Here is a 16811-nt window from a genome sequence, read left to right on the forward strand (position 1 = left end):
TGTTTCTCTAATCTACTGCTGAAAGATTTTTTATTTTTACTTAAAAGTAGTGTGAAAAGAAATATTACTTCTGATTAAATGTAAACATAGTGTTCATCTGATTTTCTTGTAGGCCTTTAATGATTGACCCTCAGGGTCAAGCCAACAGGTGGGTGAAGAATTCAGAGAAGGAAAATAACTTGAGTGCAATCAAGTTAACAGATTCAGACTACATAAGAACCTTAGAAAACTGCATCCAATTTGGAACACCCTTACTGCTGGAAAATGTAGGAGAAGAGCTAGACCCTTCTCTGGAACCACTGCTGCTTAAACAAATCTTCAAACAAGGTGGCGTGAGTCTTAATGGCAACCACAGGACCATCTGTAATTTAAAATTACAAAATAATTTTCTCTGTTTACAAACTTCTTGATTTTACATAGCTGGCGTAAATTGCATCAGGCTTGGTGAGACTGTGATTGAGTATTCAGAAGATTTCCGTTTCTACATCACCACAAAGCTGAGGAACCCACACTACCTGCCAGAACTGTCTACCAAAGTGTCTCTACTCAATTTCATGATCACACCAGAGGGATTGGAGGACCAGTTGCTGGGGATTGTAGTTGCTAAGGAGAGGTAGCATTAAATGCTTACTATTTTTACACCACTGGATTAAGTCAAAAGGAAAATGCTGGATTTTTGAGGTTTTCTTAATCGTAGTCTAAATCTAGATAGGTTGGTACCAGAAGCTGGAGCTAACAGCTAATCCAAGAGAGCCAGAGACCAAAGCAGACTTTTATTGTGTTAAGACTGTCTAATTGGTTTATGAAAACAACCTTTAATGACTCTTTAACCCATCATTTTGTTTACATTGTGTGATTCTTCACACAGAAGCTGATTCTTATTATTTTCTTAGAAAATCAAGGAAGGAGTCTGGTTGCCACCAGTGATATTCTGTGTGAAACACATACAGAGAACAAAAAATGTGATGTATTTATTTCTAGTCAGAGTAACTACCTAATAAAAAGAGAAAGACAGTGAAAATATCAATAAAATATCCTCGCCTTAAACTGCTGGTATAATTTGGATTTTTACTTCGTTTTGCTTCTATTAACAGTCATAATCTCACCAGAATTATTTTTTATGTTTTGTATTTCACAAAGGAAGGTCATTTATGGAGTACTTCTTCCACCCTAAATAATAATTAGCTTTTGCGTAACAGTTACGACAATGATTTAAAGAGTCACAAACTGCTGTTCATTGATTTGATCATGTGTTTGGAGATGCAGTCATTTAAGATGGTGAAAGTCAGTTTTGGTCTCGGCCCACCTTCCTAATTGTTATACTAAATGAAGTCTCAGAGCTACATGCTTTGGGTAAGATATTACTTGCTTACACCTTATTAACAAAACCTTATTTGAAAAATCTCGAGCTATGTCTGTGCAAGCAGCCAGCTTGTAGAAACACAAATTTCTCTTGTGTGCTACAGGCCAGAGCTGGAAGAGGAGAGAAACGCACTGATTCTGCAGTCAGCTGATAATAAGAGACAATTAAAGGAAATTGAAGACAAAATCCTTGAAACGTTACAGTCTTCTGAGGGGAATATTCTGGAGGATGAGAGTGCTATTCAGATTCTTGACTCTGCAAAGATCATGTCCAATGAGATTACAAAGAAACAACTGGTATAAATTATACAAAACAAATCAAATTAGGAAGGATAGTTTAATGAGTCTATAAGGTAACTTATGTCCCCTTCGTTGTATTCATTTCCAAGATTGCAGAGAAAACTGAAATCAAGATCGCAGAATCTAGAGAAGGTTACAGACCTATTGCCAAGCACTCATCTATCCTGTTCTTCAGTATCGCTGATTTGACCAACATAGACCCTATGTATCAATATTCTCTAAGCTGGTTTGTGAATCTCTACGTCAACTCCATACAAGACAGGTGAGTTATATACGTGCAAATGATTAACAGTTGCTCATTGCACATGACACAATCTGAGAATACTCATTTGACAAAAGAAAATAAATACACAAGCTTGGTTAACTAGAATAAGATTGTGAACCGCGTTTTTTCTTCATCCAAAGTGCTTTGATTTTGTCATTATTTTAAATATTTTTAACAGTTTAACTGAAAAGTCACACACATTGTGCCTTATCAGTTAACCACACATAAATTACATATAAATAATTTGATTTTGTACCATTTTAACACCATTAGAAAAAATAAATGTCTTTCATTAAAAACTAAAGCTAGTTACTGGCCTTTAAAGACTTGGTTTCTACATTTAGAAAAAAAATAGCTGTGCTTTAATATTCTTTGAGAAAGATGAGGACTGTTCTCCATCTGAACTTAGATATATTTTGTTTTTACTGATTAGTAACAAGTCCAAGATTCTGGAGAGAAGACTTCAGTATTTAATTGATCACTTCACCTTCAACCTGTACTGCAACATCTGCCGATCTCTCTTTGAGAAGGACAAACTCCTCTTCTCCTTTCTCCTCTGCTGCAATTTGCTCCTGTAAGTAACAAAGCAATGTTTCTTTTATTCACTTTTTGTTTTGTTTTTGTAAGAGACTATGTAGAATTATCAAATTTATGTATTGTATATTTGTGTCTTTGTACTCCTATTATAATACTTTCTCAGAGCAAAGGGGGAACTTGAACATTCAGAATTCATGTTCTTGTTGACCGGAGGAGTAGGTCTGAAGAACACTGTTCCTAACCCAGATTCCAGCTGGCTGCAGGAAAAATGCTGGGATGAAATCTGCAGAGCCAATGAACTGCATGGGTTACAAGGCATAAAGTAAAAAGCAGTAATTATTCAACCAGATACATTGGTAGCTGTTCTTTCCATATACCCATTTTTTATGGTCTCTCTTGTAAATAATGAATTTGTTTGTTGTTAACTGCACAGAGAGGCTTTCATCAATAATCCAGATGACTTTAAGCCTATTCATGACAGTAAGGAGCCCTTCAATGTTCCTCTGCCTGCACCTTGGTGTGACCAACTCAGTACCCTGCAGAAAATGATCGTTATTCGATGTCTTAGACCTGATAAGATGGTGCCAGGTATGATTAAATATGTATCTTCCAATCTGGGGAAGAAATTTGTCCAGCCTCCTCCCTTTGACTTGGGTAAGAGCTATCTGGACTCCAACTCCACCATCCCACTTGTTTTTGTGCTTTCTCCAGGAGCCGACCCCATGGCTAGTGAGTTTGTCAGTACAAAAGATAGATTTTCAAAAAGCTTTTAAGCACATCTCATTAAAAATAACAATGTCCTCCTGTAGGCTTGTTAAAGTTTGCCAATGACAAGAAAATGAGCGGCAACAAGTTCCAGGCTATCTCTCTGGGTCAAGGCCAGGGTCCTATTGCTTCTAAAATGATATCAACAGCCATGGAGGAGGGATCATGGGTGTGCTTGCAGAACTGTCACTTGGCCGTTTCTTGGATGACAAGCTTAGAAAAAATCTGCGAGAACTTCAGCCCTGCGACATGCCACCTAGACTTCCGCCTTTGGCTCACAAGCTACCCATCACCTAAGGTACAGGCTCACTCAATACATGCACAATATTTTGTGCATGTATTTATAACCCTCGAAGTATTGCACACTTCAATGCGTTTTTGAGGATTTAGAAAGTGGTGGATTGATGTGAAGTAGAACTGTAAAGGAAGCATGGTTTTCTATGAGGGGCCGTTTAGGACAAAATTTACGTTTTGTCTCTCACACACTACCAAAAACTCTCGCATACTCCAAAAAAGTAGCCACGCACACTCCAAAAAATTACGTTTTGTCTCTCACACACTACCAAAAACTCTCGCATACTCCAAAAAAGTAGCCACGCACACTCCAAAAAATTACGTTTTGTCTCTCACACACTACCAAAAACTCTCGCATACTCCAAAAAAATAGCCTCGCACACTCCAAAAAATTACGTTTTGTCCCTCACACACTACCAAAAACTCACGCATACTCCAAAAAAATAGCCTCGCATACTCAAAAAAATTACGTTTTGTCTCTCACACACTACCAAAAACTCTCGCATACTCAAAAAAATTACATTTTGTCTCTCACACACTACCAAAAACTCACGCATACTCAAAAAAATAGCCACGCACACTCAAAAATTACTCACGCACATTCAAAAAATACTCAAATTGCGTATACACACACTACTAAAATGTCACACACACACACACAAACGTTAACTTTCTCGCTCACATACACTACTACCAGCTCGCGCACACACACACAAACGTTAACTTTCTCGCTCACATACACTGCTAACAGCTCGCACATTCACAAACGTTAACTTTCTCGCTCACATACACTGCTAACAGCTCGCACACACACAGACGTTTATCTCTCACATACACAAGACTAAAGTTGAACACACACACAGTACTAAGACTCGTTTTATGTATGTGTGAGAGCGACACTCTTTTTGAATGTGTGAGAGTTGTCACGGAAGAGGCGGGGCATAATTTTTGGATCAAACTGCGCATGCGTAGATCCTAAACTATAAGTTTCGATTGTTGACTCACTGTATGTTCTATTACTTAGTATATTTGTGCTTTTAAATATATATAGAACGTTTAACTTTCTTGTAGATTAAATGTGCTATAGAAATAAATGAATCTGATTGATTGATTAAAAAGAGCAAAATTGCTGTAGTACAATCTGTCCACTGGGTGCCAGTATTACAGGAATTATTAACCGGCGCCAACTAGTGCCGAAGAAGAAAGAGTTTGCTATACCGAACATGGCTAACTCTAATTCGAAACGAGAGAGAATTGGTCAGGCAGCTGCCATTTTAAACACCATTCTATCTTCTCCGGAGGCAACCAGCACTTTGACAGGCGCATTAAACGATTCAACGACTGCCCGCAGTGCTACAATCTGGCACCCAGTGGACAGATTGTACTACAGCAATTTTGCTATTTTTAATCAATCAATCAGATTCATTTATTTCTATAGCACATTTAATCTACAAGAAAGTTAAACGTTCTATATATATTTAAAAGCACAAATATACTAAGTAATAGAACATACAGTGAGTCAACAATCGAAACTTATAGTTTAGGATCTACGCATGCGCAGTTTGATCCAAAAATTATGCCCCGCCTCTTCCGTGACAACTCTCACACATTCATAAAGAGTGTCGCTCTCACACATACATAAAACGAGTCTTAGTACTGTGTGTGTGTTCAACTTTAGTCTTGTGTATGTGAGAGATAAACGTCTGTGTGTGTGCGAGCTGTTAGCAGTGTATGTGAGCGAGAAAGTTAACGTTTGTGAATGTGCGAGCTGTTAGCAGTGTATGTGAGCGAGAAAGTTAACGTTTGTGTGTATGTGCGCGAGCTGGTAGTAGTGTATGTGAGCGAGAAAGTTAACGTTTGTGTGTGTGTGTGTGACATTTTAGTAGTGTGTGTATACGCAATTTGAGTATTTTTTGAATGTGCGTGAGTAATTTTTGAGTGTGCGTGGCTATTTTTTTGAGTATGCGTGAGTTTTTGGTAGTGTGTGAGAGACAAAACGTAATTTTTTTGAGTATGCGAGGCTATTTTTTTGGAGTATGCGTGAGTTTTTGGTAGTGTGTGAGGGACAAAACGTAATTTTTTGGAGTGTGCGAGGCTATTTTTTTGGAGTATGCGAGAGTTTTTGGTAGTGTGTGAGAGACAAAACGTAATTTTTTGGAGTGTGCGAGAGTTTTTGGTAGTGTGTGAGAGACAAAACGTAATTTTTTGGAGTGTGCGTGGCTACTTTTTTGGAGTATGCAAGAGTTTTTGGTAGTGTGTGAGAGACAAAACGTAAATTTTGTCCTAAACGGCCCCTCATAGTTTTCAGTGTGGTGTTTATTCAGCCCATTTATTGTAAAATGACATAATAAATTCCATTGTATTTGAAGTCACCTAGTTAGTACAAAAAGTCCACCTGTGTGTAATTTAATCTCATTATAAACACATTTTTGTGTGAAGGCCTCAGATGTTTGTTCTAAACTTGGTTGTTTTACATTTGAATAACACACAAGGAACTGGAGAGGTCCTTGGGTTTAAAGCGGAAAAGTTAAAAGCGTGGACAGATCATACAACAATATTGTTGTATGGATTAAATAGTTTTTAATCCATTGTCAAAAACAGAGAAAGTATGGAACAACCGCAAACTAACCAAGACATGGCTGTCTGTCTAAGCTGACAGGCTGGGCAATGAGAGCAAAATCAGCAAAGCAGCCGAGAGCTTTATGGCAAATCTGGAGGACCTGTGGCAAGGGTGGAAAAATCTGTTTACTCAACTACAGTCATTATAAGTCATTATTAAAAGAAAGACACATATTACTATGTTAACAGTTTGCCACAGACCATTAAGGGTCTGTAAAAATGTGGAAGACGAACTCAAATACTAAGGAGCGGAATGAAGGCAGATTATCTTTGAAAACCTGAAAGACACTTCTAAAGACTTGACACTGAGTCAGAGGTTTACCAGCAAGACAGAAACCCTAAACATACAGCGAGAGCTACAATAGAATGGTTTACATCAAAGGATGTCAATGTGTTACAATGGGCCAGTAAAAGTCCAGGCCAAATCAGGCAAACTCCTCCACTTCACAGTTATGCACTTGTTTTTGTTGACTTGTCACAAAAACATTTAATAAAGTACAATAAAGTTTGTGGTTGGTATAACCTGACAAAATCTGAAAGCAGTTGGGGGGTGTGAATACTCTTGCAAGGCTTGATACATAAATACGCAATTTCAAACAGTTAGGGTAAACTGTTTTATCTGATTACATATTATAGTGGAAAAAGATCAAGCCAAAATTACCAAATGTGTATATTTGAAATCAGTTTCCAGTGACTATCCTTCAGAATGGGGTGAAAATGACCAATGAGCCCCCTACTGGACTCCGTCTCAACCTCCTGCAGTCTTACTTATCTGACCCTGTGTCTGACCCAAACTTCTTCAATAACTGCCCCAAGAAGGAGTTGGTGAGTTAGTCTGGGATCTATTAATTAAAATTCATCTGTTGCACTGAGGGCCTTTTATAACTTGTGGATTCCTTCATTAGATTTGGGAAAAGCTTCTGTTTGGATTGTGCTTCTTCCATGCACTTGTTCAGGAGAGGAAAAAGTTTGGCCCACTGGGTTGGAATATTCCCTATGGCTTCAATGAGTCTGACCTCCGGATAAGCATCAGACAACTCCAGGTATTTTACTCAAGAATGGTTGTGGAGATTTTATCTTCACAAATTCAAAACAACTCTCACCTCCTATCTCTGTAGCTATTTATAAATGAGTATGAGGAGGTGCCCTTAGAGGCCATAACATATCTGACTGGAGAGTGTAACTACGGTGGCCGTGTGACAGATGACTGGGACCGGCGGCTCTTGCTGACAACCTTGGCTGATTTCTACAACAAAGACATCATTGAGACATTTCGCTACCCTTTCTCACCCAGTGGTGATTACTTTGCTCCACCCAAATCTAGCTATGATGATTATGTTCTCTTTATCAAGGTATACATATTCTTCATGTGGGTAAATGTTTTCCCCCTGTTTCCCCTAAACTGTATGAGTAACATTAACTTTGTATTTCAGAATCTTCCATTCAGCCAAAATCCAGAGGTGTTTGGGATGCATGAAAATGTAGACATTTCCAAAGATTTGCAGCAGACAAAGCTGTTGTTTGATTCACTGCTACTCACTCAGGGTGGTGGGGAGAATGGAGGGAGCAGCTCTGGGGGTGATCACACCCTGTTTGATATAGCCAATAACATCCTCACCCAGGTATAAACCAACTCAAACTTGTCTTTCATTCATCACTGTGTTATTAACATCAGTATGCACATATAAATGTCAACAACTGCAAAAATAAATGAAACCAATTAATTTATTATTCAATGTAATTAATATTAATGTCATTTAGTGGAAGGAAGACAGACCTTGATGCCAATGCCATAACTTGGCATTGGCCATTTCAAAGTTAAAAGGATCAATTATAAAATGTTCTGTTAGTTGTTACTAAAGCAATGAATGAACTGTTTAGTTTCTCCTAACATTTATTGCATACCTCAAAACAATGATCAGATGGGATTTTATTGTTTTAAGGGTATAGAGGATAACAGCAACCATCCTCAGTTATATATATATTTTTTCATTTCTGTATCTGAATTATGGAAACACAGATTGACTAGTAGTAGACATGTTTATATATGTTTGCTCTTAAAAATAAGTCTAATCAAATGTAGAAGACAAAATTTTTAGCAAATACATAAGATGTTTTTTTTTATTGAATCCATGTTGTCATATTTATAGTTGGATTTAGGATTATTGCACAAAGTGCCAGCATTTCTCTCTGCCTCGTAGATTTTTCTAGTTTTGGTTTATTTTACTGCTAACCAGTGACGTTTGCAAATAAAAGATGAACATTTTTTTCACCGAACTGAAACATATGAGGACATTCTTGTTTAGCCTAGTACAGACTTCAATCACTTTTTAAAAATAGCTGGCAGCTTATTAAAAGTATTTTTAATTTGATTATTCAGTTTTTTTTTATTACAAAGACGATCTATAATTCAGTCTATACATTTGGTCTTTTTTCCAGCTTCCGAATAATTTTGACACAGAAGCAGCTCTCCTAAAGTTCCCTGTCCGCTATGAAGAGAGTATGAACACAGTCCTTGTCCAAGAAATGGAGCGCTATAACACGTACGAACAATGAACGATTGTTCAGCTAAAATCTCCAATCAGTCTACGTAATTTAAAACTCCTGATTTGGTTTCTCAGGTTGTACAGTACCATCCGTGTGAGTCTACAGAACCTTTTGAAAGCTATTAAGGGCTTAGTGGTGATGGATGCCGATCTGGAGGCTGTTGCAGGCAGTTTGATTGTCGGGAAGGTCCCAGAGAAATGGGCAAATCGCTCTTACCCAAGCCTGAAGCCCCTGGGCAGTTACATCAATGACTTTCTTTCTAGGCTTAAGTTTTTACAGGTAAAAAATCCTACAAGAATTGCATATAGCAAATTTTATTTAAGCAAAAGGTGAACTATGAGGTTTTTTAAAATTTTATTCTATTTTCACTTTTACTTTGTTTGCCTGTAGGCTTGGTATGAAACCGAAAAGCCCTGTGTGTTCTGGATGTCTGGCTTCTTCTTTACCCAGGCCTTCCTAACTGGGGCAATGCAAAACTACGCCAGGAAATACCATATCCCCATTGATCTTTTAGGGTTTGATTTTGAGGTATAAAACACCCGCTGTGACTTCATGTGTCAAATATTCAGTCTGATTTTTCTAAAATCAGTTGTTTGGTTTTTATACTCCAGGTTCTCTCTTTCGATACTTCAGAGACGGCACCCGCCGATGGTGTCTACGTTCATGGATTGTTTGTCGATGGAGCTCGATGGGACAGAGACAGGTAGATGTAATTAGCTGGTTTTAAAGTAGGACAAGATGTGTACCAAAACATTTCTAAACAAATGTACAGCTCTGCAGTGCAAAGTGCAAAATATGGAATGAATTTAAAACAATGTGAGTTTTGTCACCTGTGGCGTTTTTTGTAGTTTTTGCCAAGACATCAATCACAAGCACAATGTCTTCAACAACATAACTTTGACAAATGGCCTTGCGCTTCTCTGAACTCAAACTCTTCAGAAAATATCTACACGATGTAAGGATTGGCTGCACGGAATATTTAAACATGCAGAGTGAACATAAAAGTAGACACAGAGAAAGCTATTTCAAGTCTCGTGTTAAAAATCACCACATTATAATGGGAGCTTTCCAAAATTACAAGAGGAACTGTTTTCAGATTATTAATGATCCAGTGAGCAGGAGACACGCATCATGTTTTTTCTCTCAGTAAAAATAGTTTAGCAGTTTTATAGTTACTGAAAGTAACTATAAAAGCCACCACCATCACTTAAATGAGCTCAAGTAGATTACCTCATTATCCATCTCTGCATGAGGCTGATGAGCAGACTGAAGGGAACCTTTTACATCTTTTCCTGTGATGTCTCAAGTACACTTGGGGTCTTTGTACAACATGATTAACGAACCACGTCAATGGGTAGCTTAAAACCAAGGCCTTACTTGGACTACAGAGTGACATTTTTCACTGCATCAAACTTATAAATGTCGTATCTGGGAACTTGGAGTAATGTGGCACGTTTAGTTTATGCAGAAAAACATCTTTGCATCATACTTTTGTTCATCTTTCTGTCATCAGTGGAGTCCTGGCTGAGCAGTACCCCAAAATACTGTTTGACTCTATGCCCATCATTTGGATACAACCCAGTAAGTCTGGCCTTTCTGTACCCATCACAAGTCCCAGTATTCAAAACTTGTGTTAAATGTAATTTATGTTTTAAATTATGTCTTTGCAAATGTATTTATAGCCCTTGATCTTCCTCAGATTTTGTAATGTTGAAACCCAAAATTTGACTGTATTTTATTGAGATTTTATGTGATAGACAAATATTTGATATTTTAAGTAATGTGTTATGGTGATATGGAATTTTAAATTAAAAGATGTAATTTTATTTACACCTGATAAATGTGATGACACCCCACTGAGTTAATGCTTTGTTAAACTTTTCTTTGTAACTATAACTCCAATTTTATTTGAAGCTACAATTTTTGGAACAAGCTTCAGATGTCTATAGAGTGTTATTTTTGACCAGTATTTGCAAAACAGACACATATTTTGAAACTTTTAAAACACTTACAAATTTTCAGTTGTAAAATATCTTTAAAAACCACGTATGAGCTTTTGTTTGTCTATTACGTAAAATGAATTACAGTTGTAACAAGTTAAAACATGAAAATATTCAAGGGGTGTGGATACCTTTTTAAGTTATTTTTACAACTCCAATTTTGTTTTGTCATTCTATTTATAATTTTAATTGTTTCATTATCTTTGTCCTTACCTTTTTTTTATTTGCTTGTTCATTACTTTGTGTACTTCTCTCTGACACAGCTGAAAAGGGCAGTACCACTCCACCTGACCAACTGTATGTTTGCCCTCTTTATAAGACCAGTGAGAGGAAGGGGACTCTCTCTACCACAGGACACTCCACCAATTTTGTCATTTCAATGATGTTGCCCACAAGCAAGCGCCCGCAGCACTGGATTAAGCGTGGTGTGGCCATGCTGTGCCAGCTTGATGACTGAGGGCAGATTATATTTTGCTGGAGATTTAACTACTGCATAATAGTTTTTGGTGTATGAAAATAAATACAATTCCTGCATTGGACAAATTGTCAAATATGTCTGTTATGGAGCATGAGACACTGTTTGGTAGTACTTTTTTTTCCGGGTAGTTGCTATGATATATCAAACCAGAAAGTTGGAATGATGTTTAAAAAAAAAAGAAAGAAAAAATAGTCTACAATATTATTTATCAGTTAATGGAAACATCTTGAATGCTTCAATTTGATCTTTGCACAGACTGTATTTTTTTCTCCAAAGTTCTGCCATGCATGATAGTATTAGGAATTACAGTATGTCATAAGTACTTACATGATGAGACACTCAAAAGTGGCAAATTTTTCAATATTTTCATTCAGTTTTGCAATGAGAAGCTATAAATAGCTTTGTATAGTTGTAGACATGTACTGGATGAAAATCAGTCATAGAGTTTTGATGTTGCAAAACAAGTTTTGCTAGAAACACAAGATTGTAAAGCCTGCGCTCTTCCAGAAAAAAAAAAATTGCTTATTGTCTGATGATTAGATCTGTTAGCTTACACACACCATAGGTATGTCAGCTCAAATGTCAGTGATGTACACCAACTAAAAAAAACTATGATTTCAAATCAATCTATATAGAGTTTGAAAGGTCAATATCTTTTTGTTTCTGTTATCAAGGACTTCATTATTGTTATCAAGATATCAAGTAAGCAACATTTGAAGATATCTTTAAACTGGTCAGCTGTTTACAGTGTTATGTGGGTCAGCGTGGGGTGCTGTTTGTAAAAACCCTGTGATCTGATATTTATGGTGGGAGGGAGCTATAAATAGCTGCAGTATATGTGTGCACTCAGGACCCCACTGGCTACTAGTGTGAAAACTGCCAGGGGAGAACAGCCATTTTGCTTGAGGTAAACACTGAACAGGAACATTTTAGCTGGTTAAATTAATTTGTCAATGTTATGGGTCTCTAACCTTGTAAGATGTACTTTTGTCCTTTTACATTTCTGTGCTCTGATGTAGGAATTTGATTTCACTTTTGGTGTCTTTTCGACACTTTTTCTGTTACATTGAGATTACTACTGTATGTAACAAATGCTATCTCAAGTCAAATATATGTTGTAAATCTTCATGCTTTTGCTCTGAGCTTTATGAAACATAGATAATGTTTATTCTCTGAACATCTGCTTTAACAGTTATTGGGTTTGGTACAACAACTTGCAAAGGAATATTGATTGAAAATATCCTGAATCTACTTGGTGGAGCTAAAAGTATGGCTACTTCTTTTTCTATCTTGACTAAAATGTATTGTTTCCTCAGGACTGCAAATGTTAATGTCGCATGTATATATAAGTTATTGTTTGCTTATTGGATGTTTCCTTCAGAGCACCTTTATCTCCACTGTTTTTCCCTGACAATCAGATGAGCTCTGAAACAGGAGATGACTTTTATCAGTCAGAGGATGACCTGGATGAGGATGAGGCGACGCAATACATAATTGAACAGAGTCTGAGTCAGTATAGAAAACTCAAAGGGTTGAATCCGAGGTTAGAATCTCTTAAGTTTTGATTAGGCTACATTAAGAAAAATAAATACTGTACATACCAATTTTCTTCTCAGTAAAAAGATATTTTTAATATATAATGACATGAAATTCACCTCCAAATAGCTGAATTATTCCCCCCTGTGAGCCTTCAAACATGAGCGGGTATAGACAATGGATGGATGGCTTTATTCGCGATAAATGGCCCTCAAATAGGTTTCTAATTAACACTGGAAACATGTGATGGATTAAGGAAAATAGCTCTCTCAACACCCTCTTGACCTTGTTACGGTAAGCCCTGTTGGGGGATCTGGAAGAGAGAAGAAAAAAAATCAGAAAAATAATGAAAAATTCAGAAAGCACTGAAGCACTGAGTGCTTCTCTTGACTATTTTTAATAAAAAGAGTAACAAAGACACTCAAGTACAAATTACCTAAATAAATAATACATAAATAAATGACTCAATAATAAAAAAAATACAGCTGAGGAAATTGTTGGCTGTATTTAGAGAAAGAGAGCAAAAGTTGGCAAAACAGTTCTGTCAGTCATACAACATAAATCCAATTGAAAACTTGTGAAAATAAGGTAGGGAAGAGGCCCCCTGGGACTTTTAAGGTTTTAGGGCAGCTTGTGTTGAAGAATGGATCAAAATTACAACCAAATAAAATATGGTACAGGAAACATCATGAAGCTGTCAAAATGTGTTTTTTTTTTTTGTTTTTTGTTTTTACTTATTATTGATTACATTTAGCAACGTTATCTAGGACTTGCTTGTCAGAGCAATTCTCTTTTTAACACAAATTTTTATTGGGAATTTTATTTGAAACATTTACTGAGAAAATGTTGACATGTACAATATTTATTGTACTAGCTGAATCTAAGTTTAAATGCTCATTTGTATGTTTGCAATTACTTATTCACTAGTGATCTGAAGCCCAGCGCAGACCCTGATGAGATTTTCAAAGCTATCAGGGAGGGTAAGCTAATCTTTTTTAACTTTTTAATCTCTTATTCAGAGAAATGTGAACCATCAGAAGTTCTGAATTTTCATATTTAGGGGATGAGATTGCACTGGATAGACTAGCAGAGCAACCTGAGACTCTGTCTAGAGTTGATGAGAGGGGATGGATCCCACTGCATGAGGCTGCAGTGCAGGATAACAAAAGAATACTTGAGATTATATTTTCAGGTGAGAACATTTGACTGTAGAAACCCACATTTTCCAGTGTGTCTTACTTGTTGATTCACTTCTGGGTATTTTCTTCCAGCATCACCCCCAGGAGCAGCTCAGTGTCGCACTCTGAAGGGTGAGACACCGCTGTTTCTTGCTGTGGTTCATGGGCTGAGACAGAACGCCACATTCCTGTTACAGAATGGTTGCAGCCCAGATGTTCAAAATGATGAGCAGGACTCTCCATTGGTGGCAGGTATCAAACATCAGCTCATTTTGCCATGCTTAGCATTGGCCTAATATTCTGACTGTTGTTTTTCCTCCCCTTCTCTTTGACTCACAGCTATTCTAAATGACCAGTATGACTTAGCCACCCTTTTGCTTCGGTACAATGCCAATGTAGACCAAACAGGACCACTAAACAGGACCGCTCTACATGAGTCTGCATTTTTGGGTTTGGAGAACTTTGTGTACTTGCTGTTGGAGTCAGGTGCCAATTTGAATGCACTTGATGTTAAAATAAAAACTCCACTTGCGTTGGCTGCACAGAACGGACATCTGAATGTGGTGGAGACTCTGTTGGTAAAAGGTAAATAAGGCGATGAATATTCCTTTTTGGCTTCCTGCGTAGCTTGTGAAGGGTAATGGTTGGATAATGCAAATGAAAAATGCATAAGTCAAACTATATATCATTCAATTGCACAGATAAGATGTGTGACAAACGCTTATATTACCTTTATCCTGCAAATACCAGAAAATCTCATTCTGCCTCTCTTGACTGCAGACAATAAGAGCCCTAAAACCACAAAACACCTTTTCAATATGTGTCTTTATGGTGCCTACATTATATTTCAGGAGCCCATGTTAGGTCAGAGTCGGAGTCTGGTACTGTGTTATTTGATGCAGCAGCTTCAGGAAACCCTGATATCATCTCCTTGCTCCTGGACCACGGGGCAGATCCCAACCTTCCTCTTTACAGTGGGCACCTGCCAATTCATCGTGTGGCATACCATGGACACAGACTGTAAGGAACATCAAAATTCACTTTCTCATTTTCCAGACAAGTTTCCAACTAATATTCAATTTTAACACTAAATATTGACTCTAACAGGGCACTGGAAATCCTCATCCCAGTCACCAACCTACAGGCTATCAAAGAAAGTGGAATGAGTCCACTTCATTCTGCTGCTGCTGGAGGACATGTCCAGTGTTTAGAAATTCTGCTCAAATCTGGCTTTGACCCAAACTTTATGTTGCACCCAAGGGTGCGCCGCAGCTATGACGATGAGCGCAGGTCTGCCCTCTTTTTTGCAGTGTCCAACAACGACCTTCATTGCGCCCGCTTACTGCTAGAGGCCGGAGCAATGGTGAACCAGGATCCTGTCAAGTGCCTGCAGGTGGCCCTCAGACAGGGCAACTATGAACTTATCAACACCTTGCTAAAATACGGAGCAAATGTCAACTACTACTCCCGGGTCAACACCACTCACTTCCCCTCAGCCCTGCAATATGCCTTGAAGGATGAAGTCATGCTGAGGATGATTCTGAACCATGGTTATGATGTTATGCGCTGCTTTGACTGTCCATATGGTGACAGTTCTCATGACTACGCTCCTTGGACAACCTCAGTCATCAAAGACATGGTGGTGAGACATTTGCATGAAAGTAAGATTGGAAAAAGAGACTTCTTTTTCAGATTTATATTTAAGTATCCAATGCCTTTTTGACCCTTCACAGTTCTGCGAGGTTATAACAGTGTCATGGTTGAAGCCCTTATCTGGTCAGGTTGTACGCATCATGCTGGACTACACTGACCATGTCTCATTCTGCCCAAAACTGAAAGAGACATTGCAGCAGCAGAAGCAGTGGCCAGAAATATGTCATATTCAAAGTGAGAACTTTTCTATCTGTGATGGATGGATTACCGTTCTTTGTTTTTTACTTGCCAGAAATGATGTACCCTAAAGTGCACTCACTGCTTTTGTTTATTTTCTTTTTGACTGACAGGAAACACACGGAGCCTGAAGCACCTGTGTCGGTTGAGGATAAGGGAGCACCTCAGCTGTCTGCGCTTGAGAGCCCCAGTTTTTGTCAACTTCCTTCCTCTTCCTCCCAGACTGAAAGACTATCTACGTTTTAAGGAGTTTGATGTTTACAGTAGGGGGAGCATGGTTAGCCTCTGAAGAAGACAAAGTCTAAGATGTTACTGATATCAGGATGTCTGATAAGTTCTTGTTACATTTCTGCTATTTTACCATAATTAGATCTTATGACTAATATCTTGTAGAGTGATTCATTCCTTTTCATCAGCGTTGTTTTGGGGTTTCCTAAGGACAAAAAGTTCAATGCAGGCACAATAATATGTGCCTGCATTGAATACATCTGCTTTTATAGCACTACTCTGTGGTGGAAGGAAGAACTGCATTTGTGGAATGAATTTAAAGGTTTTGTGCACTTCCTACGTTGGCATTTACAGGTAGGTTTTAAGGGTAATTCACATTTCCCATATTCCCTCTATTTTTTATGAAAAAAAAAACTTTTTTGTGTCATAAGGTGCCTCTGTTGTTTTATTTTTGTTTGTATTTTAGTATGCAGAGGTCTGATAAGAACTGCCCTGAAAAAAGGGCAGTAGCTATGTTTACTCATTTAAAACAGGCATATTTTTAATGCCAGTCACTACCTTGATGTGCTCCCTGTTCATGATATTGTTTTTTTTTCTTCATTTAAGTTAACACAAATAACGTATTTAAACTTTAATTACATTTCAAGAACACCCATTGGAATGTGTAGTTTGACACTAGAAGTACTAGGTTTTTGATTTCTCCCCAGACTTACTGATACAGTGCCAAAAGAACCAACGACTCTGATGGCTCAAATTAGCATCCATTCTTCAATTGTAAATGTGGTCGTTGACCGTCAGGCCAGAAGGTAGGA

The 16811-nt window shown here is 37.7% G+C and overlaps 2 protein-coding genes across 6 annotated transcripts in view; both read left to right on the plus strand.

Moving 5' to 3' along the window:
* The window catches only part of dnah12 (dynein axonemal heavy chain 12), a 33368-nt gene extending 21073 nt beyond the window's left edge, over window positions 1–12295 (plus strand). For both annotated transcript variants that reach the window (XM_023337108.1, XM_023337111.1), the window contains 18 exons: window positions 113–327; window positions 421–613; window positions 1467–1659; window positions 1752–1924; window positions 2361–2501; window positions 2628–2786; window positions 2898–3193; window positions 3274–3527; window positions 6827–6967; window positions 7048–7185; window positions 7261–7494; window positions 7576–7764; window positions 8582–8685; window positions 8764–8968; window positions 9080–9217; window positions 9301–9392; window positions 10203–10270; window positions 10953–12295. In XM_023337108.1, coding sequence (XP_023192876.1) covers window positions 113–327; window positions 421–613; window positions 1467–1659; window positions 1752–1924; window positions 2361–2501; window positions 2628–2786; window positions 2898–3193; window positions 3274–3527; window positions 6827–6967; window positions 7048–7185; window positions 7261–7494; window positions 7576–7764; window positions 8582–8685; window positions 8764–8968; window positions 9080–9217; window positions 9301–9392; window positions 10203–10270; window positions 10953–11146 — 3127 coding nt within the window. In that variant the 3' untranslated portion in view covers window positions 11147–12295. The remainder of the gene's footprint in view (window positions 1–112; window positions 328–420; window positions 614–1466; window positions 1660–1751; window positions 1925–2360; window positions 2502–2627; window positions 2787–2897; window positions 3194–3273; window positions 3528–6826; window positions 6968–7047; window positions 7186–7260; window positions 7495–7575; window positions 7765–8581; window positions 8686–8763; window positions 8969–9079; window positions 9218–9300; window positions 9393–10202; window positions 10271–10952) is intronic.
* Window positions 11994–16804, plus strand: LOC102234741 (dynein heavy chain 12, axonemal-like). Of its 4 annotated transcripts, none has more exons than XM_023337124.1 (11): window positions 12041–12074; window positions 12360–12434; window positions 12549–12710; window positions 13631–13683; window positions 13764–13895; window positions 13975–14133; window positions 14221–14466; window positions 14733–14901; window positions 14989–15523; window positions 15615–15768; window positions 15885–16804. In XM_023337124.1, exons 3-11 carry the CDS (start codon window positions 12586–12588, stop codon window positions 16058–16060), a joined length of 1749 nt encoding a protein of 582 aa, XP_023192892.1. In that variant the 5' UTR covers window positions 12041–12074; window positions 12360–12434; window positions 12549–12585; the 3' UTR covers window positions 16061–16804. The 4 variants fall into 4 exon arrangements, with proteins under 4 accessions (XP_014330588.1, XP_023192892.1, XP_023192902.1 ...); XM_023337134.1 differs by having other exon boundaries at window positions 12586–12710; XM_014475102.2 differs by lacking the exon at window positions 12360–12434 and having other exon boundaries at window positions 11994–12074.
* The last annotated feature ends 7 nt before the right edge of the window (window positions 16805–16811 follow it).

This window comes from Xiphophorus maculatus, chromosome 1, assembly GCF_002775205.1.
Source record: "Xiphophorus maculatus strain JP 163 A chromosome 1, X_maculatus-5.0-male, whole genome shotgun sequence".
Lineage (NCBI taxonomy): Eukaryota > Metazoa > Chordata > Actinopteri > Cyprinodontiformes > Poeciliidae > Xiphophorus > Xiphophorus maculatus.

Bases quoted from the DNA above. Each gene is read 5' to 3' on its own strand.
- LOC102234741 (XM_014475102.2), top strand. From the start codon at position 12,004: ATGTGTGCACTCAGGACCCCACTGGCTACTAGTGTGAAAACTGCCAGG. The intron at 12,711-13,630 runs GTTAGAATCTCT...CTTATTCACTAG, and splicing joins CTCAAAGGGTTGAATCCGAG to TGATCTGAAGCCCAGCGCAG. The intron at 14,134-14,220 runs GTATCAAACATC...TTTGACTCACAG, and splicing joins GGACTCTCCATTGGTGGCAG to CTATTCTAAATGACCAGTAT.